The 26,614-nt window shown below is 37.8% G+C and overlaps 1 protein-coding gene across 1 annotated transcript in view; it reads right to left on the bottom strand.

Moving 5' to 3' along the window:
- Positions 1–479: 479 nt before the first annotated feature.
- Positions 480–26,614, bottom strand: part of VIPR2 (vasoactive intestinal peptide receptor 2) — a 56,672-nt gene continuing 30,537 nt past the window's right edge. The window contains exons 4-12 of the mRNA XM_010296649.1: positions 23,532–23,629; positions 18,045–18,186; positions 14,928–15,078; positions 13,625–13,685; positions 12,230–12,299; positions 6,868–6,959; positions 3,004–3,133; positions 2,876–2,917; positions 480–1,182 (exon numbers count right to left, since the gene is read on the bottom strand). Of these exons, the coding sequence (XP_010294951.1) occupies positions 1,009–1,182; positions 2,876–2,917; positions 3,004–3,133; positions 6,868–6,959; positions 12,230–12,299; positions 13,625–13,685; positions 14,928–15,078; positions 18,045–18,186; positions 23,532–23,629 (960 nt within the window). The 3' untranslated portion in view covers positions 480–1,008. The remainder of the gene's footprint in view (positions 1,183–2,875; positions 2,918–3,003; positions 3,134–6,867; positions 6,960–12,229; positions 12,300–13,624; positions 13,686–14,927; positions 15,079–18,044; positions 18,187–23,531; positions 23,630–26,614) is intronic.

The raw sequence follows: 26,614 nt of genomic DNA, 5'->3' as shown, positions 1-26,614 counted from the left end.
TAAGCTAAAAGAATTTACATTATTCCTTAAATGGGAGTTGTAACTTTATTGCAATACTCCATGTTTTAGCTGCCAAGTGTGTAGTTCTAGAGACATATTTCAATGAAAATATTATATAAAAATATTTTCAATGGGTAATATGCTATCCAAGGCTGTTTATCCTATGCCAGACTTCTCTAGCAATAAAGCACCTCTTCAGAAAATTAATAAAAGATCAACACAAATCTCTTTGATTTTAAACAGAAGAGAACAACTGGTGATTGCAATAGCACTACTGGAAAATGCTGATGTTTCAAATCAAAACTATTACAGTAGCTTTTTCTGTATGGACTGCAAAGGTAGCCCTACTTTCTGCACCTAAACATAAAACCAGGCACTTCTGAAAGGAACAACAGAATTGAAACCAATCTCTGTAGAAAGTAATCTCTGAAATTTATACAATTAGCTGAGAAGTACTACCTTTTTTCCCTCTGTACAAATAACGTTACTGATTTCCTGGATTAGCACACTAAACTCCCAGTGCAGTTAATTATAGTCTTACATTTCTTTATTTTTATTTTATTTTCCATAATTAGAAAAGAATTTCCTAATCCTTAAGGAAAGAAATGTTTCCTTAAGTATAAATAAAGTGTAAGAAATTTTCTTGCTTCCCATCTTAGCCTTTTCAACATGTACCAAAGCGGTCTACATTGAACAGGATACCATACATCTATCTTGTAGACATGGTGGAGGGTAAAGAGACCATTATAGTAAATGAATTTTTGAATAGTTGCGGCTAGTAAATGGCAAGAGAACATCAGAATTAATATGAAGGCCACTTAAAAAAAACAGAAAACATTCATGGGGCAGGTGTCTCTTATTAACTGGTTGGCTGCACAAACCAATTTCCCAGATACCAACATGTAGAAAAGCAAAGCACTAAACTGTACATTTTATAAAATATCACATTAAGCTCCATAATGAATGATATATCCTACAGTTTTTCATGTTTTGGGGAAGCTAGTTGATTTATATCATGGTGGTCTCTGTCTGCATAAATGACTGAGCCCTTGAATTCCGGTGGAGCTGAGAAACGCTTTCTGATCCATTTCGAGAAATCGAAGAGCTGTGGAGTCTGTAATCTCTGCCTGCTGTCTGCTTCCAGCACAAACTCCGCCATTTTCTTTTCAGCTCTCCTTGCACCTGTGTTAAAAAGAAAATGCACAAGATGAGCTGAAAATGTTCTTTTACGTGAGGAACTGTTCCACGTTTATTGGCTGTCAAACTGGGACCTCTAGGAATAGAATCATAGAATGGCTTGTGTTGGTAGGGACTTTTATAGATCATCTAGTCCAACACCCCTGCCATGAGCAGGGACATCTTTCACTAGATCAGGTTGCTCAGAGCCCCGTCCAGCCTGATCTTGAACACTTCCAGCGATGGAACATCCACAACTTCACTGGGCAACATTTTCTGGTGTCTCCACCACCCTCATAGAAAAAAATTCTTCCTTACATGCAATCTAAATCTACCTTCTTTCAGTTTAAAACCACTACCCCTTGTCCTGTCACTACAGGCTCTGCTAAAAAGTCTTTCTCCATCTTCCTTATAATCCCCCCTTTTTATCCTGAAAGGCTGCAATACAGTCTCCCCAAAGCGTTCTCCTCTAGAGACTGAACAATCCCAACTCTCTCAGCCTCTCTTCACTGGAGAGGTGTTCCAGGCTTCTGACAATTTTTGTGGCCCTCCTCTGGACTCACTCTAACGGGTCCATGTCATTCTTGTACTGAGGACAATCACCTCTCTCGACCTGCTGGCCACGCTTTTTTTGATGCAGGATACAACTGGCTTTCTCAGCTGCGAGTGCACATTGCCAGCTCACGTCCAATTTTTCATCCTCTAGTATCCCCAAGTCCTTCTCTGCCAGACTGCTCTCAATCCATTCATCCCTCAGTTTGTACTGATATTGGTGACTGCCCCGACCCAGGTGCAGGACCTTGCACTTGGCCTCGTTGAACTTTATGAGGTTCGCATGGGCCCACTAGACAAACCTGTCAAGGACTCTCTGGATGGCATCCATTCCCTCTAGAGGATCAAATCAATTTTTACAAAGATCACAAAACTGAGGTGCAGACTATGTCTACACTGTCTGTGAGACGATGCCCCAAGGCCACTTTCAAAGTTAGTTTTGTATCACTTGTGCTGCAACATTAGCTTTTGGTATCTAGCTATTAATCACATATACTTAAAGCATAGAATCAAATGATTAGCCCAAAATCAGGCATATTATGAGTATCTAAGACTAGAATAGCACTCAGGAGACCTGAATGTCAATTCCCTGTGCAAGAAGGTGTCTTCTTCAGACACATTCCTCCTGTCAGACACTGCGTGCTCTATAATGTATAATCTACCTTCAAAAGTGGCTGACATCAAAAGGAATTCCTTGTATCTTCCTCAGTTGAGATTAGGAAAGCTGCTACATGGTGAGCACTTCTGAAAATCTGCTGCTGTTCTGGGGGTTAGATTCTGTCAGAAGATTACCTCTAAATATTCACTAAATGGTGTTGCAAGTTTTGGATAAATTTCTAGACTTGTTGCACCTCACGTGAACAATCCATATTGCTTGTAACAGAGTGAGAGTTCAATCATGTTACATAACAGAAGACACACTTACTAACACCTCAGTTTGCAAAGAATTGGATTTCGAACAACTCTTAACTCTTCACCCAAATACACTAATTTCTGCTGTTGCATCAAAACTGCCACATATATATTCCATAAATAGGAATGCAACCATCTTCTAAAAAAGCTTCATGTATCAGAGTGGTATTACAGGGGCACTTATACATTTATTAAACCAATATTTAACATCCTCAGTGGGAAAGGTGAGACTTACTTCACTGTTCAAAAAACAATACAGGACTGCAACAATCAACCCCTGGAAAGAGACAATATTCCTTAGTTAGTAGGCAGCACCAACCTAGGTCAATAAAACTTCTTTTGAATAAAAACTTTAAAATTTACCTGAAAAGATCCCAAACACAACTCAAAGATTATTTTATAATTATTGGAACTGCGGTCAGGAAATAGAGCAAACACTGTGTAGTGAACTCCAAATAACGGAATAAGCAACAACGTGGATTTTGCAAGTCTCCTGGATAAATAAAAGACAAAAAGCGGGAATTTAATGATAAGCTCTTGCTTTACTAAGGTAAGAACCTGATGCAATGTCATTTACATAAACCTCGTATGACTTCAGATTTATAAACAGGCTTAGTAAGAGTCAATTACTGCAATTTGTTTTCCTTTCAGGCTTGCTATGAGATTAGCCACATAGTAACCTCGTGCATTTCCATGTTATACTTGATCTTGCTGACCTTGCACCCTTCCAAAAGCTGGCAAAAGGTTGCAGGGCCTCTCTAAACCAAAAGACCCTTTTTCAGGTGCCCTCTGGACAGCAGCAGAGTGTAGGACTTGCCTTCTTCAGTGTCTCTTTGACACATGTTCAGTTCCCAGCCTGGTTTCATGGCACAGTTTTTTGGGGTGGGATTTTACTGCATTATTCTGCAGGACGACATTCGACAGTGTCATGAGCTGCTGTCAGATCTCTCAAGATATTTTTTACCTGGCATAAAGGGTTCAGAGTGGAAAGGAATAACACCTTCCTGCAAAGTCATACTGGCAGATCCTCTTGTATGGAAGGTAAAATCTCTCTCTTGAAATTAATTGATGTTAATTTCCTTTAAATGTGCAACTGTATGGTTAGTCTGTACATTGCACATACACAGTATGCAAACAGTACCTAGAAAATGTAATCCAGAATAATGTCAACTGTAAGATTTTCAAGAGCAATTTGAGATTTACCCCCAAATACTAAAATCATGTAACTATACTGATGGTATTAAGCATATACTATTAACTAATTTTTAATGTCATCAATTATATAATACATTTTAACACAAGACACTACTGAAGTTTAGGAAGGAGATCTTCAAATTATTAAGCACAGCAGCTCTGACAAACTGTCTGTGAAACTGCTGAAATGATGAATTGCTAATTATCCCTTATCTGTCACTCATTTCACTCTAATAACATCAGTTTTATATATTATACAGGGCCAATCATGCATGATTATGGATGTCTGGTATCAGATAAAATTCAAGAAGTTATAATGTTGAGTCCCATAATTCATCACTGTCTTGATGAATATAACTTGATTCAACAATGAAAGGATGTGTTCAGTTTTGGGCCCCTCACTACAAGGATGTTGAGGTGCTGGAGCGTGTCCAGAGAAGGGCAACGAAGCGGGTGAGGGGTCTGGAGCACAAGTCTTATGAGGAGCGTCTGAGGGAACTGGGGTTGTTCAGTCTGGAGAAGAGGAGGCTGAGAGGAGACCTTATCGCTCTCTACAACCACCTGAAAGGGGGTTGTGGCGACGAGGGTGTTGGCCTCTTCTCCCAAGTAACTAGCGATAGGACAAGAGGAAATGGCTTCAAGTTGCGCCAGGGGAGGTTTAGATTGGATATTAGGAAAAATTTCTTCACTGAGAGGGTGGTCAGGCATTGGACCAGGCTGCCCAGGGAGGTGGTGGAGTCGCCATCTCTGGAAGTGTTCAAGAAACGTGTGGATGTGGCGCTTCAGGACATGGTCTAGGGGACATGGTGGCGCTGGATTAATGGTTGGACTTGATGATCTTGAAGGTCCTTTCCAACCTAGTGTTTCTGTGATTCTGTGATTCTGTGATGCTGTTGTGAATTCACCTATTTTAACCGAAAAATCAAGGTATTTCAAGAAGGGTTTTCTTTTTTCTGTATCAGTCTTCATGGCCTTCCTTTGTTCATAGCGTCCCAGAGGCTGCATCTGTTTACGTGGAAATAATCAGTTCTGACAGCAAAGTTTCTCAAGAATAGTAAAACCCTCACATCTAAAGGTGATACCAGTAAGTGGGACAAATAGGATTTCCTTAGCAGAAAAAATTAATTTACAACTTGAGGAGATGACGATGGCAGCAAATTTCCTGGTTTCCCAAGTGAAATGGAAAACTGATTTTATTTGAACTTAACCTTACCCACTGCTAAAGTAAAATGAGCAACAAAGGGATGCAACCAGGTACAAGCAAGTGTGACAGAGGAAGGGAAGAAAAATGGTGACTTGCATTTTAGACTCATATTTCACTTTCAATCCATTCTTGTTTTAATAATTTTTGTCTAGCTGATGTTACTTTCTCTACACTGCACTTACTTACATTTTAATGAAGGGATAGACAAAAGAGCCTTATTCTTCTCTGTATTTTACAAAATGCATTTGCATTTTGAAAAAACAAGCCTTCCAGACCTTAGTTTGCTCTGTAGATGCAGTATTTCTTGAGGAGGTTAGTCTACTGTTCCCATGGGTATCAGCTAAAGACCATCCAATCCAAACTTAATCAGGCAATCAAATGCTAAACACAAAGAATCCACAGGGCTGAATAATGAAGGACAATGTTGCTCTTAATGAACATTTTATACTATGAAGTGCTTCCAGTAAACTGTGGAAAATGATGGGACTGATAGGAAGGGAATGCGTCATTTTCATAAAATACATAAATACCACATGGAAACAAAGAAATGTTCCTGTCACAAAAAGTAAACTTGAGAGGATTCCCTGCACATAGGTCAGTTGTTGTGCTGAATAATAATGTGGCAACTGCATAATTTCATCTAGGTTCATTTGGTTCTCCTACATGTTTAGTAAATTCAAGCAGCAAACACAAAAATGGACCCTTGTAGCTCTATGAAGCAAAGCCTTATGTCAGTCTAGTCATGTCACCTTTTCTGTGGTGCATCAGAATTCTTCAGTTTTTGTATCAAATGTATCACATTCTTTATAAAACACATAAGGTTCTAGTTCTCTTGGCTTTAAAGATATGCTTTACTTTAGCACACCATGTTTCATCTGCTTTTAGCACAGGAATTCAGTATTTTTTAAATTAAGAAAAGCTGTTATCCAGGAACACATTTTCAAAGGCCACTTGCATGGGTTTGAATTTTCAGCATTCATGTTAGGTTTTGTCATTGAAATATCATAGTAACATCCTGAAGTGTCAAACTCAGTGTCTATACCTGGACTTTAAAGTAAGACCTACTACAACAGACTCTTGATTCTAGATTACAGTATCCAGCAGCTATTATAATAAAAAACAACAACTGATATGGCAATATAATAAAGAACAAATCCAATTTTAGCAATGTATTTAAATTGCTCCCCAATATTCCTTGATTCTAAAGCTGTGGAAACAATGGATGTTAGGATTTGATGATCAAACCAAAACACAAAAGAGATAGTAAGTTGACCTGAATTAGATGCACTTGTTTTCCTCTAGAAAATTAAAGATGCTACTTTAAATCAACATAAAACATCGTATCTGATTTTTTGCTTTTTGGGAACAACATAACTTCTTTCCAGCTCTTAAAATAGATGTAAATATTACAACAAAAAGTATTTTAGAAATGAAAAATTGGAAGAAAAATGTTTTAAGGAGGTAGAAGCAAAGTATTTTGATCTTGAAACTTTTTTTATGTCAAAATGAAATATTTATACATTGTAAGAAAGATATTACTCTACATATCTTTTGTACCAGCATATCCATTCATGGATTAAACTAAAATTCAAGAATAGCTTATTGTCTTTATGAAATTGCATTTCTTCTATTGAATTTAGTGTTTGACAAAAAAAATTATGTTCATCTCTATTTCAGCATAGTGATAAGATCTTTAAACCACATCTAAAAGTACTTCTGAATCAAATGTAATTATAGTATCACAGCAATTGTTGGTAGTAGGTTTCAGTAGAGGAAATCTTACACAGATTATTTTGGTTCTGTATATAATAACTATAAATATGACTCACTTGTACTGTGACTGGTCATTTCCTCCAACATCTGGAGATCTTAACTTCTGCAGTAAGATTCTTATAATACTAATGAAAAGTGTAAAATTCACCTGCAAAGAAAACAAATATAGTGGTGATTTCTCACCTATCTACTCAATACGTAGTACAGAGAAATGCTTCTCAAGTGAGATAAATCAACTCAGCACTGGGTGTTGTGTACCTCCTGCCAGAACACATCAAGCTCTACAACCTATTGTCTGTTTTCTGTCCCTCTAGGTCCCTCTACGTCCAGCACACCTCTGCATGGCCACCAGTTCTAGTCTGGCTGGCAAAAGCCTTTGAAAGCCCCAGTTGTCAGAAATGCCCTCCTTCCAAAATCTCAGCTGAAGACAGGTTTCCTAGCAGGATAGGACACTGGATGTAATTTGGTGCAATCAAACATTGTCCTAAATTGTCATGTGGATTCACAACTGGAAGCCCAAAGGAAAATGTGAGTCCCATACACAGTTTTGACCCTCTCTTGCCTCTCACCTTGACTTTTAACACTGTCTGAATTAGGGGAAGAGAAGATTGTTGCACAGGTCATCTGTCCACTCCAGTCAAGCATAGAAAGGGCCTCTCAGAATTATCTGTCTTGGGTATCGATGCAGACATTATCACTGAAGGAACTCAATTATTCCAGTCTAATTCTCATGACAGCCCTCTGAGATAGAACAGTAGTACTATTTTATTTCATATTTTATTTCATAGAAAGGAACTTGCATACAAAAGTTATGATCAGACCCTGATCAATCTAGAAAAATGAAGTATAAAACTCGGTATATCCTAAGTCTCACTCCCATTATTTCTTCATTCTTGGCTTTTGGCATCTTGTGTTCACCAGACCTTCTGGTGCTGGATTGTTTGGTGCAGTCCAGAAAACCACACACTAAATACAGCATGCCCGTACTAAAGCGAGGGAGCACCTGGAATCCACACCTTCACAGCAACAACATGAGCTAAAAACTACAGCTACAGCTACCTAAACAGCTGCATCAAATTCACACATTTTAGAAGAAGTCAACCTAGAGAAAAATTTCTAGCACTGTGAAAATGAGCATTTTATTGTTTTTAACTAACCCCATCCCAAAGCCCAAAATCAGGAGGTTGGTACCCAACCAGACAGTGCCTGCCTCACTGCTATAAACCTTCAGTCTCTGCCTTGATGTATTGCTGGAACTCTTCTTCTTCCAGTCTTAATAATTTATCTGTAAGCTTTTTCAAGTCCAATGAATTTCTGTGTCTTCTCTGACATACCCAGTACAATTTGTGGTGTTAATAAATAAACTATAATCATAGCAATTGCATGCCCCTCTGTATTTAATATTTTCTTTGAAATGACAGGTGAAGTGACAGGAAATGACAGGGATTAAATAAAAAATTAAGAAAATTAAATCTAGTACTTTTGTTGAAAAAAAAAACAAAAAAGAAATGTTAGAAAATATAGGCCTTTACTGAACTTAACATACATTTTTCAGGCAGATGATGGTTTAGAAGTTTTCCTTGATGTACATCTCCTATAAAAGTAACAGGCAGAAGCCTGTTATTGGTGATTGTATCTACAGACTTAAAACAGCAGAGTGTACAGACCAAGGGATATACATTTAGTTTGCCATAGGCACTGCAGCCTATTAATGGACAAGGAGAGAGCTTCCGTTTCACTGTATATTTGTTAGCCACAAAATAAGAGGAGGAAAAATATTTATTCTGTATTTGCAAAGGGATTGGCAGAATAATTTATTGTTCTTCACAGGCATCCCTAGTTCCTACTGTAACAGAATAAACTGCCATCCGTGTGGTTTCTGAAGCATCAAATCATCTGCAAAACTACACTCAGGTGACTCACATTCTCGACTGACATTCATGTATTACTTTTAAGCCTGTTTTCAAACACATACCTTTCTGTCTGTAAGCACAATCTTGGATTAATGAAAAACATACATTCTTGTTTGGAGTTTGTAACAGTCCTTGACAGTGCTGAGCTTGTAAAGCCAGCCAGCTGAAACTGGGTATTAAGATCTTAAAGGTGGCAACTGCCACTGACTTACTACAGTGGAGCAAATTAATTTCTTTAAGATTATTATTGAATTGATCATCTGTTAAAATCCTCTAAAGTATATACCTGATTTAGAATAGCATGTTTCAATAAAATGTGAAACAAGTAGTGCCCTGGAACTTTACTTTTAATATCGTAGCTTTTCATTCCCATAAAAAGATTTGAGCATAATGTCTTTAAATAAAATAGAATATATATACCGTTCAATGAACATCTAAGAACAGGAAAATAAGAAAAGAATACGAATGCAGAGAAACTGCAAGAGAGTGAGGACAAATGATGCCTCTTTAGTGGAGTAACAGCAAGATGTTGCTGGTACCCTTTTCTACTATTTGACTTCTGACAATAAGTGTTTTGACCCTAAACACATAGTCCGAGCATGTATCATTTAAAGTGTCTTCATGTTGCTTCTTTCTTGCCACTTAGTCCCTTATACTACCTGCAATGTGAGATAACAAGATAAACATTTCTCAGTTACTTTGATGTGACAGAAGTACTGTTTCCACCTGAACACCACTCCTTCCCAAATGACAGCAGTTTATGCAAGTGGAAGTGTGGAGAACGCAGCTGTGGAGGTATTTGCTAAATGGAGAATATGGGTAACACCACATTAACTGTTTGGCATAGTCACCCTCTTTTAAATAACTCTGAAACGTGTACAGCCTGAAGCATGGAAACCTGCCAAATAACTTTTCTCAAGCCAAAACTGTCAGCAGGAGATTCCAGGGAAGGTTTCTGACACGCCAAATTAACAGAAACCATTCCCACTTCATGAGATGTGACTTCAGAACTTGCTCTCACAATACTGTTTGGTACTGGATAACAACTGTATAGAAAGTATAATCTTTTAAGCAGAGAAAATGTTTGGAGTTAACACAGAAACTGATGGAAGAGAGTGAATATGGCATGAAGATTAAGCAGACATCTTGTTAAATCTAATGCAGTTAAACCATTGTTCCTTAAAACCTTTGATTGATTTACTCTGTCTTTCAAAAGTATTCATGGCATCATCCTCACAATCAGGCTCTATTCTACTCCTCTTTTCTTCACTCTTCTTCCTTAAAGAAATCTTAAAGATTTTCAATATCAACGATGCTCTGGGCTTGCTTTCATGCCATTACATAAGACAGTAGATGAGAATTCTCAGCTTAGGTGTTCTGCTCTCCTTTCTTTTCCTGAAATTCAGCTTCTTTCAGAATTTTCCTGTGTTCACCTCATTGACCACTTACATAGATGTCCTTCCTACTGCTGAAGCCTTTTGCTATTGCTGGTCATCCTTGTCATCATTCTCTGCAAGTCTTCCAGTTTCCCTCCATTCTCGAGCAGACTGAAGGCACAGTGTGAGTAAGTATGATACAAGTACATCATACTTTTATCAAGAACATCATGACTCTTTCACAATACCTATCCAAAGAACTTGCAATGATCTATTTTCATTGTTGAATGGCATGCAGCACTGATCTCATTATTCAAAGATTTGAATCTTCAACTTCTACTTTTTCGAGAAGGTATCAGGAAACATTGAGGCTTATCATGGTGTATGTATATTGAAAATAATGTTCTCATGAATGTAGTGTTTTTCATTCATCGATGACCAATTTTACAAGACATTTCATTAGCTCCTCTTAAGCTATGAATGCATGCTCTACTTTGCACAGCAGTAAGTTTGCATAACATCCTAACTGCCACAATGAACATGCTGGCTGTAGTTCGATGTTCCAACAAGATACGTTACTTATCCATCAGGAAAGGGAGAGTATCACTCCCTTTCACAACTTAACTTCCCAAATGCAAAATGCAGTTGATCAAAGAACTGAAGAATCATCTAATCGGAGAAGTAAGTGGCTTCTCACAGTACACACTGCAGAATCACTTGGCTCTCTTTAGTTGCTCTCATCCCTAAAACATGCTGTTTAAGAGAAGAAACATATCTGGAAGGAGACAGCAGATCCTAAACTTGTGCATCTGGCAAGCCAAAAAAGGTAATTGGCAAAACGTTTCCTTATGTCTTAGAATCCCTTTGGAGAATGACCGTTCCTTTGCCTCAAACAGTGATTCTGGTACATGTTTTATGATATACTGGACTTTTGCTGACTGACTAGTACTCCATGTTCTTAACTCACAACTCATTTCCGAGTCTTTGCTGAGATCCAGTCTGCGAATGAGCACTTGGATAACTTCTGTTTCCAGGTCTATGACTCCTTTGGAGAAGCACTGCTTTCTGGCACATGAAGTCTCACCTGCCTACCAGATAGCTGTTTAAATTGAACATCCCGACTTTCATCTTTCTGTAAACACCAGGTGGTTTGTTTTGCTTTTATCTCTCAGCATGTTTTCTTCACTCTGGACCATCCGCCATTCTCCAGCTCCTTTGAGGTACACATACTCCTCTTCATGCTGTAGTTCTGTTGCATGCCCATTTCTTCATATCATATACCAACTTTTCTGTGAGTTACCTTATGTCATTTCACACATATGCCTACTTTGCTTTCTCTTTAAACACTGTAGAATTCACTCTGATGAAGATAATAGGAAGTTCTCTCAAAATGATTTTCAGCTGGCACAGATTGAAAGGCAAGCCCAAGAGTAATGTAGACACTTGAAATCTTCTGTAATCTAATAATGTCCAAATTTTTCTGACTCAAATGTTAAAAATAAAGCAAGTGTATCTAAAATGTATTAATTTGCACTGTGACTGTTTTCAGGAATGGAAATATAACCGTAGTATATTATGCCCAAAGTTAATTACACAATAATCACAGTGAACAGGAATTTTATTACGCTACTCCAGTAATTCTAATGAGTTCCACATAGGAAAAACCCCATGAAACATTCTCAAATGGTATTCCTTTGCAAATACTTCATGTTCAATATGTATTTCAGTAGCCTACCAATTAAAGAAAGATACACACAGCCACAGTTTTTTATGGCTACAATAGTATCAGATTCTCAATTGCAGGGCTATCTATTTGCACACAAAATCAAATCTGCAATTCATTGAAAAGTGTAATTAAATTTTTGCATCCCCCAGGCTTATAAACAGGAGAGATGTTAAAGAAAGAACAACACACAAATAAAAGCAACTGCTCATTTAATAGAAGACAGATAAATTTTGAAGGCAACAAATTTTAATGGCCTTGGCATCTGTTTAACATTTGTCCTACAGCACAATTTCTTTTCATTAAAACGGAATTCTTGCCTAACTAGCAGTAAAAAATAATGGCTATATTGATAAATGGCACAATACTGAACTGATCTATAATTCATGCTTCGAAGTTTACTTACTATAATAGAAATTAAAATTGGTATTCGTATAACCCACCAGGGACCACCATGCTCATTTGTATCCCAGCAACTATGAAAAAAAAGAGAGGGAAAATGATGTTGACATTAATATCATCTGGCAAGCAAGACCTATGAAGAGAAGTATTTCTTATATACACGTCAAAACACACTAAAATAATACCTGTTCTAGCCTAGAATTTGGCATTCAATCTTTTTCTGCTTTAAATTTTATTTCCCTGGTTTTAATATGCATATTCAAATCAGCTAAAACATTAGGCACACTTGACTGTACTATTAGACATCATGGAGGATGTTGGCCTTTAGGGAAACCAAGCTTAGTTCCACTTTGTGTAAGGACACTTTTCCAATATGCACTTAACACAAGCCTCTGGGTAGCAGGATGATCTAAAGCAACTGACAGATACAATTGAAATGACGTAATTCCTTGTGGGATATTTAGGTTACAGATGGCTGGAACTGGTTTAGGAAAATGTGAGACAGAACGTGAAACTACGTCTGAAAAAATGTAAATTACATTTTTTTAATTTAGCACTTTTGGTCTAAATACTCTGAGAATAAGTGGTCTGAGAGATTAATCTTAAGGAACGGCAATACCCTTGAGAGTTCCTCTAACTGTGATCATAATGACAAAGGAAAAAGGAGTTAGCCTTTTTCCATGTTAGAGATCTTGCAAAGAAAACTTAGAAATTATGCAGGACATGACTTTTCAGTTTAGTTACAGAATCAATTGAAAAATATTAGTAATGTTGATAAAAAGGAGTGTGAAAACTGTTTGTCCCACTAGCTAGGAATGCTCTTCCATTCCTTGGGGCCAGCAGCAGCAGCAAGTTTGATCTTCCTATAAAATTCTCTCAGTTCCCCTTCTCATGCCAGAAGCCAGGCCTAACGCTAGTTATAGTTTTACCTGACTATGTGCATCCAACATATAGTTACATCACACTGCTTCACTTCTGAAAATGTAATTTAGATATACCCAAAGTTATCTAGATTTCAATCTTCTGAGCCGCTAGTTAGCAAATTAGAATGCCCAACATCTTTCTGCATTGTATTGCAGCACTGAACCCAAGGACTCCCACTGCTATTTTAAGTATTATTTTGACTTCCAAAGCAGATGAAAGCTCTAAATGTGGGTCTCAAGGGGTAACGTTAGTCATAACCTACCTCTGCCGTCTCCTGCTTTTAGAGTTTTTCAAATAAAGAGAAGCATAAGAGCTCCTAAACGCCTGTCCCTTTATTGCCATATCTGAAATTTCAGTTTTGTGCTCGTTCCCTTCAGAACAGCAAAATACTTCTGTGTGAACACCACCACATCCAAGGCAAGGATTGCATTGGCACAGTTGGAGGCTTTAAGCTCTCTCTGCTGAACACACTTACCCAGTGTCCTCTAAAACGATCCGTGTCACTGTCCACGTAATAATGAATATGGTAGGAATTCCTGAAAAATCCCAAAGAGGTTTAGAGATTGATCACAGAAATATAAGTCCACAAAAAAAAAAGAAAAAAGTTCAGCTTGCTAGTAACCAATTATTCCCCAAATATACAGCATATAGTAAACAGTTTAGTGAATGGAGGGAGGGCCCAGCTGATGAGCTATGTGATGTAAGCAATGCGTTACAAACAAAGACTGCAGGGAAGTGGGTTTCTTTCTTATAAAAATGCAGCCATAATGACTAATACACAAAAAACATCCCTTTCTTAGGCTTCTTTCAAGCTGTCAGAGTGACCTACAAGGGAGATAGTTACAAGTTATGCATTCCCAATGCACTTCCAAGGACTACAATATAAAACCGAACTGTAGATCATTTCATGGGGAACCATTTCCACAGACGGGTTTACTCCCATTTCCCAGCAATACCTAAATGTTTTATGACCACCTATTACTGGAAGCTTTGAAGTGCTCTGTATAAATATCATTGCACTTTCTGGAAATGAAAGGAATACATGTTAAATACAAGCTTTTTAGCTGGGCCTGTTGCCATAGGACAAGGGGAAATAAAAGTTTTAAACTAAACCTTAAATAAGGTTTTAAACTAAAAGAGGGTAGATTTAGACTAGATATAAGGTAGAAATTTTTCACAATGAGGGTGGAGAAACCCTGGCACAGGTTGCCCAGGGAGGTCGTAGATGCCCCATCCCTGTAAACATTCCAGGTCAGGTTGGACGGGGCTCTGAGCAACCTGGTCTAGTTGAAGATGTCCCTGCTCATTGCAGGGTGGTTGGACTAGGTGACCTTAAAACGTCCCTTTCAACCCAAAGATTCTGATTTAAAACCAGGTGGACAATATTACTGGGTTTTTTAAAAAGGCAAATAGCATAGCCTGTGGCTGTGCAGCTAAACTTTTTTTTCCCTCCCCAATTAGGACAGCCTGAATCGTAAGTTTTGCAGTGGTGGTCCTTACACCATCCTATATCCTGAATAACCCCATGGCATTGTGCAGGTTGGGACAGGTCAGAGCCATGCCAGGGAGCAAGCTAGCAGTTATGCTTCAGCAGTTTTGTGCCTACTCCCACCCATGGTACCGCAGCTGTAACCTATGCTGGAGCTGAACTGAGGAACTAGGGAGTCTGAGGAGTCATCCAACAGAAACGGCATGACTACCTTGTTGTGAAACACTGAAGCTGGCTAATACATGCATATGTAAACAAAAATATTATTGGAAGATGTTTAAGTCCTTACCCCATCCAATCAGCAGGTAGATTGTGAAGTGTCTGTTCGGGGAGAATATTAGCACAAGGAGGATGTGGAGGTAAAGTCCTTCAACTAAGAGCCAGTAAAAGTTTGCCATAACACCATACTGAAAAAACACCAAAATAGCCTTGCAGCCCACCTGAAATAAGAGAATAGGTATCAAAGTTGTTGCAGGAAAGATGCTGTATTATTCTGTTATTAATATATCCTACAGGTCTTAAGTCTCCGTGTAATACTACTAACCCAGGTCCAGTAGAATTCTTTTTTTCTTCTGTCAAGCAAATTGAGACATTGTAAATGCTAACTGTATGTATAAAAAGAAAATGAATTATAAAAAAATTATTTAGATGGCTCTTATAGCAAATTCACTCACAAATTTTGAAAACTTCATAACATAAATATTGTAAAAGGTGGTATTTATCAATAAATGCACATATTTGCAACAGTTAATTAATGAATGACTATCAGATTAAATTATCACCTATTAGGTGGCTAATAAATATATTAAAATCCCAGCTGTCTTCCTATCATAGTAAAAACTAACAAAGAAACAGCTTTATGAATTTTTCAAGGCTAAATGGGAAACTGAGTGATAAAAATAACTTTACATGATGAATACTCTAATTAGAAAAAAATGTTGACTGGACTTTTAAAAATTATGTTTTCCCTTTAGAAAATGCTTTAGTGTTTCTTAAGTAACAAAACTCATGAGCATGTATCATAAAATGAAGTCCCAATACACTTATAGTCTGTGTGCTGCCCTTCAGAATTAATTTTCAGATGTCTGTGCTGCTGATGTTCCACAGTGCTGGCTGCTGCTACTTTGGTACTTCCCAGTAGGAATCTGGGATGTGAGGATTGAACATAAAATGTTTCTGCTGAGATTGAGCTGAGAAATGTGATCATATGATAAAATCAATGGACATTGGACTACATAAAATGGATGAAATAAAACTTCTAGTTTCTGCCTGGTTTACTCCCTTCCCCATTTTTAATAGCCTCCATACCTCTGCTGTTTCTGTTACAATTCCAAGTGCACCAAATACTTAAGTAGGTAACTTACTCATTCAGTGACTGATTCCTCTGTCTAAACATAGGGGTCTACTATGAAGTGAGACGCTCCCAGGGACCCCAGCCACCAGCTGCTAAGCCAGACCTCCTAGAGATACTTCTTTGTATCCAGCAGCCCCTTTTGGTGTTGCAGATATCTCAGTGCATCCCAAGTAACATACATGCCTATATTTATGGCTGTGTACATGCCTATATACATAGCTAAGTAAGAGCCCAAAGGCATGAATTCATTTCACATAATTTTAGCTGCCTACATGCAAGGTTTGTGGTGAAAGCTAGCCACCTACTAGCCACCTGCTAGCAAGCTAGCTCCTTATACAGCTCATGAAGAGAGACAGGCATGTCCAGAGAAAGTCTTAAAGCGGATGAGGGAAACTGTTTGGTGAGAAAGACAGCAGCCTAGAGAAACAGCTTAGTTCAGTCATCTCATTTGGTAAGACTGATCTTACCTCTGGACTTTGTATCCACTGAAGGGATATCCATTGCAGACCAGTAATGGGCCAGAAAATTTAACATGGAGAACATGGAGAAAATTTAACATTTCAAAATGCAAGTTGAGACTTGCCTTTATGCTTCTGACTACTTGCAACTAGATTAGCAGTCAAAGTCTAAAATTCTTGCAATCTCTTTTAAATTACAATAGTCCCCTGTATTATATTCTCGATTTACATACCAGAACCCCACATCAAAATATTTTCCCTTCCTTCTGCAGCTAATTCTGTATCAGGTGTATTTCCAGATGCTGAACAGCGAAGGTATCTGTCAGTAAAATTATAGCTCTGTGTCATTCAGATCCACAACCTAGCTACACTGCATTTTGAATTGTGTGCTTTTGGACATCTGTGCATACAACAGAACTGTGGAACATCACACACGTGACAAAAGGGGCAAACCCCGCCTGCTGTTACGTAAGAAAGGTAGCATCAGCCAATGCAAGACAAAACAGCCTTGCCAAGCTGGTGTCAGATCAACCCACATACAATGCAACAGAAATTACTCAACGGTTCACAAAACTAGACATATTCAAATAGGAAGGTATGAGGCTTTGCAGCCAAGAATATCTGGAGAACAAAAGAAATTGCAGAAATCAAGTTATATTTTGAGGGTCCATTGACTAATCTCTCAAGGACCCGAGAACTTTTGATTACCCCTGGCAGTCTGCCTACTAACTACTCTGCCTACTTTGGGTCTACTAACGCAGAGCCTATTTGTCTTCCTTAGAAATATCCCAGATTACAAATTCATACATACAGTTTGGTAGTGACTGCCAAGAACTTTATGCTTTGGGACAATATGTCTTCATCAATATAAAAATATCTTCCTTCCATTTTTTTCTCACAAGCTTTAACTGTACTAAATTAAGTTCAGAAGGTATTCAGCAATATTTGTAGGGTTCTTATGCAGCACTTCTGACTGAAACAATGGAGGCAGAGAATGGGGACTATCATATAGTGGTCAGTGTTTTAACAACAAGACTTGAGATTTTTTTAACCCCTGTGCATGAAAATGCAGTAAACGTGTTAGCTTGCCAAGAATGCAGATGACAACACTTCTGTCACAGCCAGAAAGTACAGAGAAGTTAATAAAGACAACTCCTGGAAATATGTAATTTCCTGACTCATTTATCTCCTCGATTGATACCCATCCAATTCCTGGACCCCTGATAAAGCTGCTGGAACTTTTCCAGATGAGCTACCTTTAATCATTCACAGCTGATGGCACTCCTGTTTGTCTGAAACTCTCCCAGCTGATTAATGCAGTGGCCATATTTATTCTGAGCTATAGCTGGTGATGATTTGTTTTGGCAGATGACATGTTGTCCCTTCATGGACATGCAAAACAACATTAAATACTCTTACTTGTCCTGCAATCTTCTTTCTCTGGCTAATTCTAAAAGATCATTTTGCTAGTCATTGTATTCTCTACAGAATTGTCTACACTGAGAGCTTGGTATTCTTAAATATTTAAAAGGACTGGAGAGGAAAATTTAGTGACACAACAGTATTATACCAGGTAGCAAATGAGGTTTATTACCCATGAGGTTTGATCCTCTGGACAGTGAGCTGTGTTGGAGCTGGAATAGAGAACATCGTCCTTGACTAAAACAGAGATTGCTCTTAGAATGAAAGAGAGGAACAGGTTCAGATGGATGTAGTTCCGAGTACAATGAAGTTTTCTAAGAAGAGATTTAAAAACAGGCATTTTAGATTTCAAGACAGAAAGCTCTTGAACAGAATTCTGTTATTCTCCAGTTGTTTCTTAGTAATATGAACCTCAAATAGGAGACTACCCTTTCCTCCACTGTCATACTGTCACTGCTGTCTTATCATCCTCATCATCATTACAGGCTGTCCAAAATATAAAAATAAATATCTCTTACTCCTTTTCAGTATCACAGACCAAAAGATTCCAGTGGTATTTCTCCTACACTTTAGCATAAACTGACAATAAACATAGATTATTAGACTATCCTTCTCTGTATGCACTCATCCCAGTGTTTTTCTTGCAAATAAAACCCTGGTTATCCTGCATATATTTCAGACCTGCTCTCACCTATTACTTTCTGGTTTAATTTTTTGTTTAACTAACTGCATTTTGCTATATAATGTATTTTCATCCTGTGATGTGAGTGTATGCAGGAAAAATTAAAACATGCATTCCAAACATTAGATCGCTTATCCTTTCTATCCAGTGCGACATAAAACTTCTCTTCTTCAGTCCAGCAGCCATGTGAAAGCCTGACAAACAAATGACAAATTAAATATTCCTAGTAGGAATGAGTGCTCAGGGGAAGCAAGTTATAAGTTGAGGGCTTTTCACTTAAAAGACATTCCCTTCAACATTGTCCCATTCAACAGAATTTTTTAACAGCAAATCAATAGAAAAATAGAAATAGAAAACAGAAATTTCAAATAGAAACCAAACTGCTAGAAGCATTTTTTGTCAAAGCCAGCACCTTGAACTGCACCTGGGAATAAGCCAGAAGCTAGGGCATTTCAGAAAGTATGAGGCATGAAAGAATGAAGATGCAATAGGATGTTATAGTGATGTGCAGTGTCAGCCTCCAAGCATTCTTCATGTTTTGGTTTTTACAAAAGAACAGGAAATAATCCTTTCTGAAACTCCTAAAGCAAGGATAGTTACAGTGAGCGTAGGGAAATAAATAACAGATCCATCTTGCTATCCCACAGTTTGGCAAATAACATAATACCAGGCTGAACTTAAAGCAGTTGTCAAAAATACAGGGATTTCTGTGGCTATGCATGTCCTTTGCTGAAACAGGTTCTGAGAAAAACTGAAATACCTCTATTACGTTGGACTGCATCATATGTTCCTATGGAACTCAGAGATACATGCAAGGTGAAAATGGAAGGAAAATAATTTTCCTGAGTAACTAATTTACATGATAAGTTCTTCATCCCATTCAGTACCTGAAATAATAAATGTTGGATATATACAAGGCTGTCAAACCAACATTTTAGAGGTAGTGGCAAGACAGTATTTTTATTTGGTTTATATATGATGATTCAAAATAACAAAGAAATTCTGTTCTTCAACAATGAAACAAAAGCTGTCATGCTGATTCCTTTGATATGACTACCTCATGATACAAAACTACTATGTGAGGAACATTTACAGACAGCTGATGCATATGACAGCACATCTTATAAAAATGTTGAAGATTTGTATTTTTCTCCTTGGTAATAAACACGGATCAGAGAAACTGACAGTTTTTGGGAAGGTTTTGTTATACAGGAGTAACCTCGAAGGAAGCACAGCAAGATCTACACTAAGATCTAGAATGTCAGTGTTAGGTAGAAATAAGCTGTTCCACAATTTATTTTCACTCTGAGGTGGAACAAAGCAACCTTTTAAAAAATATCTGTAAATACTATTTATGTTCAGTCATTTTGATTTCCACTTTTCTACAACTTTATGATACATTAAAACTTAGACATTCAAAATGAAGAAATAGAAACTTGGATTCTAAGAAGGGTAAAGCAACTTCTCTTGACTAAACTGAAATTGGTTTTGCTGTTTGTAAATTAAGTTTGCAGAAGCAAGAATGTGCCTTATAAATTGGCAATATCTCCAACAGCAAAATGTTATACCAGAATGATACCAATTAGAATCATAGAACAGTTTGGGTGGGAAGGGACCTTTAAAAGTCACCTAGTCGAGCCCCCTGCAATAAGCAGGGACATCTCTGACTAGATCAGGTTGCTCAGAGCCCCGTCCAACCTGACTTTGAATGTTTACAGGGATGGAGCATCTACGACCTCTCTGGGCAACCTGTGCCAGGGATTCACCACCCTCACTGTCAAAAATTTCTACCTTACATCTACCCTCTTTTAGTTTAAAACCACAACCCCTTGTCCTACCACAACAGGCCCTGCTAGAAAGTCCGGCCCCACCTTTCTTATAAGCCTCATTTAAGTACTGTAAGGCTGCAAGAAGGTATCCTTGGAGCCTTCTCTTCTCCAGGCTTAACAACTCAAACTCTCTCAGCCTGTCCTCACAGGAGAGGTGTTCCATCCCCCTGATCAGTCTTGTGGCCTCCTCTGGAGCTGCTCCAACAGGTCCATATCTTTCCTGTGCTGAGGGCTTCAGAGCTGGATGCAGTACTTGAGGTGGGGTCTCAGCAGAGCGGAGTAGAGGGGCAGAATCACCTCCCTTGACCTTCTGGTCATGCTTCATCTGATGCAGCCCAGGATACAGTTGGCCTTCTGGGCTGCCAGCACACATTGTCAGCTCATGTCCAGCTTTTCATCCACCAGTACCCCCAAGCCCTTCTCGGCAGGGCTGCTCTCAATCCCTTCATCCTTCAGCCTGTCTTGATAACAGGGTTTGCCCTGACCCCGGTGCAGGACCCTGCACTTGGCCTTGTTGAACCTCATGAGTTTCACACGGGCCCATTCCTCGAGATTGTCCAAGTCCCTCTGGATGGCATCCCATCCCTGAGGTGTGTCAACTGCACCACTCAGCTTGGTGTCATCTGCAAACTTGTCAAGAGTCCATTCGATCCCTCTATGTCATTGATGAAGATATTAAAGTGTACTGGTCACAATACAGGCCCCTGAAGGACACCACTTGTCATCGATCTCCATCGGGACATTGAGCCATTGACTGCTATCCTCTGGATGCTTTAATTAGAATAAGTACATAGAGTCTTATGTGGGAAGTGGCACCACAGTAACCTGAAAAGTGCTGTCAGCTTAGTCTGGCAAGTTATTTAGAGATATTCACGTTCTATGTCTTTGTTTTGAGATTAAAAGTGTAGTCAAATATAAAAACCTTTCCTTTTACAATTCTTCTAAATGTGTGCTTTACAGATATCAATAATGGGAACCCATACGATGTTTACATAAAGATTAAAATCAAATCGCATCTTTGGAAGAAATGCAAAACAGAATATTGCAACTGCATGGAAACTTTCAAAAACAACTCTTTCCCTACCCCACAGTTCTGCCTTTCATATGCTTATAACTGATACTGTGAACAACTGCAAAGCCTTGAGGCTGTATCGGTTCAGCCAAACAGTACGTAACAATATATAATGGACTGCAGAAGTCAAATTGTAACACTTAAAAAGGAATTTCCACTTCCTTGTCATGAACACGTTACCTACAATTAAATTAAACTCCACATTATTCCATGTTTTCTTTCATTAAAAATACTGCACATATTCAGGATTAAATGCAGTATAATTTGAAGCACATATACACAAACCCAGCAATGCACAATTTTAATAATCTCTTGTGTTACTAATAGCCAGAGTTCAAATCCTAATGCTGCTGGATGAAGTCAGGATTCTTAGAACCCTACTGCATTAGTAACCTCTCATTTTTAACTCACTACTTAACTACCAAATCTCCTTTAGATAGCTTCACTTAGAATAGTTCTTTGCTCTCCTTTTTAAACACAGCAAGGTGGAAGTTTGCTGGTTACATTCAAAGGTGAATGTGTTTCAGGGGTGAGCGACTGATCTTTTATTCTTATTTTCCAAACTCTGTCCTTAAAAATGACCATCATGTATGTAGGTATGCCCTACAAGATGTCTGAGGGACAAAGAGACATACACACATAGCCATTTGCATTCAATTCTATTACTGATAATTTGCAATTGCTTCAGCTGAAGTCTTCCATAGTAAGAGGCTGCTTGCTACATGCTTGGGAAACTATATACTGAATCGGGTATTTTTACAACATATTTGGGCTCCTAATTGAAGTCATCATGTTAGGACGCCCATGCACTCCCTGTAGATAACAGAGAAATAGGCTGCTTTAGGAGGAGACTTAGAAGATCCCCTGAAAAAAAGACTGGACCTTTCCACTGACTCAACAGAGAGATTAAGGAGTTCTCAGCTTGGATATTTAAACTGAAGTTGAAGGTTTTGAGTACACCTCTGAAATTCTTGACCTGTTTGTTAGAACTGACTTCCAGTGACGGACAACATTCAGATGTCCATAACACACTGTCTTAAATGCGTTATTAGGTTTTAGCAGTTTTGAAAATGCAAGATCTGCCTGTAGCATTTGCTAGTAGAAAGAAGATAACCATGAGTAACTCAATTCATTTTGATCAAAATATAATTATGAGTTATGTATCTGCTCTGTCTCTGAATATTTAAATATTGACAATTTCATGGCAGACTGAAAGATTTACAGAACTCACCATAGGAACAGTTCATCAGAGGAATGAGGCTCTGACAAACAACATGCTATCCTCTACATACTATGTGTACTGCTTTTCTAGCAAATCTGAGAAATGCATTTTCTTGTTTTTCTTGCTGCAGAGTGGAATGGAAAAATTGTGTGAAGTTTATAATGGACAATACAAAGGTTATTCTATTAGACAGGTAGAAGTGATACATAAAGCCATGAAGGTGGAGAGACTGAGAAAAGCTATGATACTGATAATACCATTTTGCAATGTCTTTTACCAGCTGGAGATTGCTTTCAGTCTCAGAAAACTCCCAGAAATTAGGCAAAACCAAAAGACAGTACTGCCTTTCCTTAACACTGCCTAACAAAAACTCACCACTATCCTTCAGCGCAATTATCCATACCTTTACAACCCCACTTGGGCAAATTAATGATTACCTTTGATTATAGTAGCCCTGGAGACCACTGAGAAACTTCTGAAAAATATGGCTGCCCACTTGTTCAGTGTTGAGACCAGCATCCTACTAATTTTCAAGAGCAATTCAAGGTGTCAATTTTAATAATCAAATAGAAAATGCTTTATATAATCCATTCCTAAATGACTATTGTTTATTACATGGCCTGTAATATCTTTAAATTTGTAAAGTGCTTTGAAATTTTTTAATATGACTGGTGCTAGCACAAATCAAGTTGGCATTACATTATTGTCAGCAAATTGTAATTTTGAGCAAAGTGTTGTAATTGTAAATTATTGAGCAAAGTGTAAAAACAATGCATTTTCTAAATATCTGAGCAATCAGACAACAGTTAAAACTGTCTTATCATTGTTCAATTTACTCATGAAAAATAACATACCTGAAAAGGCAAAGAATTATACTTCCTGTTGTAAGAGCAATCAGAGACAGGCTGTGTCCAAGGGTATAAATTGCCTTCACCCTTACATAGAAGTTGACCTGCACAGAAAAATATATATGCAGAAACCACTTACTCAATGTAAAATTGACTGTGAAATAATATAATTTTCCATTAAATAGCTCTGAAGGCTAAATAAATAGCATTATTTTCACTCTTTGCTCTGCAGTACATGATGAGAATGTAGCTTTATTCCAACATACTTTTGCAATGCGACATCTTAAGCCAATTGACCTCAGTAGAAAGTTCAGCCTCAGGAACTCAAAATTTAGACACACAAGCTGGTACAATTTCAGCTGATTATTCCATGTCAGTGAGGTCATAGAAAGTATCCGATTCATCAACTTTCATAAGCACAATGAAACTGGGAAGAATGAGCCACAGTTTGAAAGAATGGATTATCCCTGACAGAGAGGATCTCTCTCAGTCCTTCTCCAGTGTACTTCGTAATGCACTTATACTTTAGTTTAATTTCACTGACATGTTTTTAAGTCTCATTAATTTCCTAATCTAAATGTTCAAATACTTTATTAAATTGTGACCCAAGGAACTCTTTCTCTCTTTAGTAAAGTTACTTGCTAAAACTTGGAAAGGAAATTTTTCAACAGAGTAAAAGTAGACTGAAGTGCACAGTCTGCTGATTAACTGCAGTTATCTGTAAATTTCCCAGCTACATATTACATTAAATCCTATTCTGAATGACAACATCAAGAAAAATAATGCTAAATACTCCCAGAATTAAGCTGCTTTTTCATTTATGCCTATAACAAAGTCATTAGACTGACATCATTTTCCACTGAAGCTAGATAAAATATTAAAATTGTAAAGTTTTTCACTATGTTAAGAAAAGTTTTTAATAGCAGTGTAGAATGTGCTATGAATAACAGCCAGAATTTCAATATTTAGTGCACATGGTTAAATCACCTTCTCGAACAATGTTTCTAAAAAGTAGCAAGGAAGCAATACTTTTAAATAAATGATAGCAAAAGGAAAAGCAAATCACTTAAATATATTCATTTTTATAGCATTTAAAAGGCCAAGTAAAGAGATAACTTTAGCAATCCCAATTCATGATGAAATTAGCTAGACATTAACTTAGAAAATATCAGACAGATACAGAAAAGACTAAATGAAATGTTAAATGAAACTGCACTATCATAGATATGTTTAAAGGCAAAAAACAAGGGAAACGTAACTGCCATAGATCTTAAGTGTATTCATAGCAAATGTCATGCTTGTTAGGAGCTAAAAGCGGAATATGAGATGTCACAGGAAACCTAAAGCTCTTTTTTTAATTAGAGAAGTAAGCTGGGCTGGCCTTTTTGACAACAGTCTTGATGTTAATATTTTGTTTGCTTTACGTGATATTCATTTACTGTGGAGATAAAAGAAGGAACATACGGACTTAATGAAGTTTCCAGTGGCATTACAATGATGGTAAGAAAGTCCCTCAGTGAAAATCCTGCTTTTTTTTTTTTTTTTTTTAATTGGTGTCCCTGGCTGGTTAAAATGGTAAAACCTAAAGTATTACTTTATTGCTCTCTATAGAGTCTGCTGTATATTTGCAAAGCCCCACTTCATTCCTAGGCACTCTCTGTGGCCATAAATTGTAGGCTCTATTTCACCTAGCATTAGGTGTCTACACTGCAAATATAAACATCTAAGGCAATGTAGGGTCTCTTCATAGGGTCTTCTAGGAAGCACTTCTTGTATCTGTGTAAGCAGTCAACATGGACTTCATTAGATATATTTCTGCAGACAATGAAAAGGCCCCATAGTGACTAATTCAAGTGTAGCTACCCAGAGTGTACAAATGCTTGCACTTAGATGAATGCCCCCAAAGATCCTGGTTTTCCCCATGAATCCCGTGTTTGCTAAATAGGACTCTAAGTAGTCCAATGTTTCTTGAACAATGTTTCTACAATTGTTTTCAAATACAATTCTAAAAATATTATTTTCAAAATTAACATAATTTCACATAAAATCGGTTCTGAAGAACTCCCTGCTAGAATGGCAGAATTATACTCCCCAGTTTGGCTCATTTTTGGACAGCTCTGAAAACTATGCCTACAGATAAGCACTGCAGAGCACCCCTATGCTACTTTAATTAGGCTTCTGTCATAGCAAAAGGAACATCACCCAGTCTACAGGCAATGTTCTGGGAATCAAGTGATAAACAGTTTCTCAGCAGCAATTACAACAGCCCACAGCACCAAGAACACTGCAAATAGTCTGGGCACCCTCCTTCATTCATTGAACCTGACCTGCTCTGCACAATCACGGAAAATGGATACTCTGATAAATGACTTAGCAATTTGTCAGCCTCACTGTGCCCATCATCAGCATTCTGTAAGGAAATTACTTTTATTTCCTGACCTTGTGCACATCAGGAGTTGCAAATATAGTGTAAAGCTTAGAAATTATGCACAGCAGTTCCACAATATGTTCTATTTGTTATCAACTTGTTGGCATATGCAGACCCCTTTAAAACACATTTCTACTGAGTGTACAAATAGCAGCCTGAATGGTCTTTAAATCAAAAATTCTTAACATCCGCCATGTAAACTTGAGAAAGATAAATGCCATTTGCAAAGTAAGTTGCAATGACAATGAATCTGCGTTGTTTAAATACTGAGTGGAAGTCTTCCTGTTCACTTTCACTGAAAAAAATAATTAGAAGAGATACCCTTTTAATAGTAACAGGGATGCTCAACATCACATTACTGCAGAGCAGAGACAGAGGTCTCCCCAGGTATGCTAAAGCCATGGACACGACACCTGGTAAAAGTACACACAGGGACAACTTTACACTACTCATCTTCTTATCCTGGGAACTACCAAGTAGTTTAACAAATCCTAATATGTTAAAATAACCACTGGTGTCCTGTAATTTATATTTGTTAACAGCCTTCAAAAGGAAAGCTCTTAAACCAGAACTTCTGATGTAAATTGTGTTCTGGCCCTTCACAGTGCCCAGTAGAAATTATTTCTTCCCTCCTATTCAGGTTTTTCATTGTGCTAGAAAA

This window comes from Phaethon lepturus, unplaced genomic scaffold, assembly GCF_000687285.1.
Source record: "Phaethon lepturus isolate BGI_N335 unplaced genomic scaffold, ASM68728v1 scaffold1091, whole genome shotgun sequence".
NCBI classification, from domain to species: domain Eukaryota; kingdom Metazoa; phylum Chordata; class Aves; order Phaethontiformes; family Phaethontidae; genus Phaethon; species Phaethon lepturus.
Note: the sequence above shows the minus strand (reverse complement) of the source record. Positions and strands in the feature narration are given on the sequence as shown.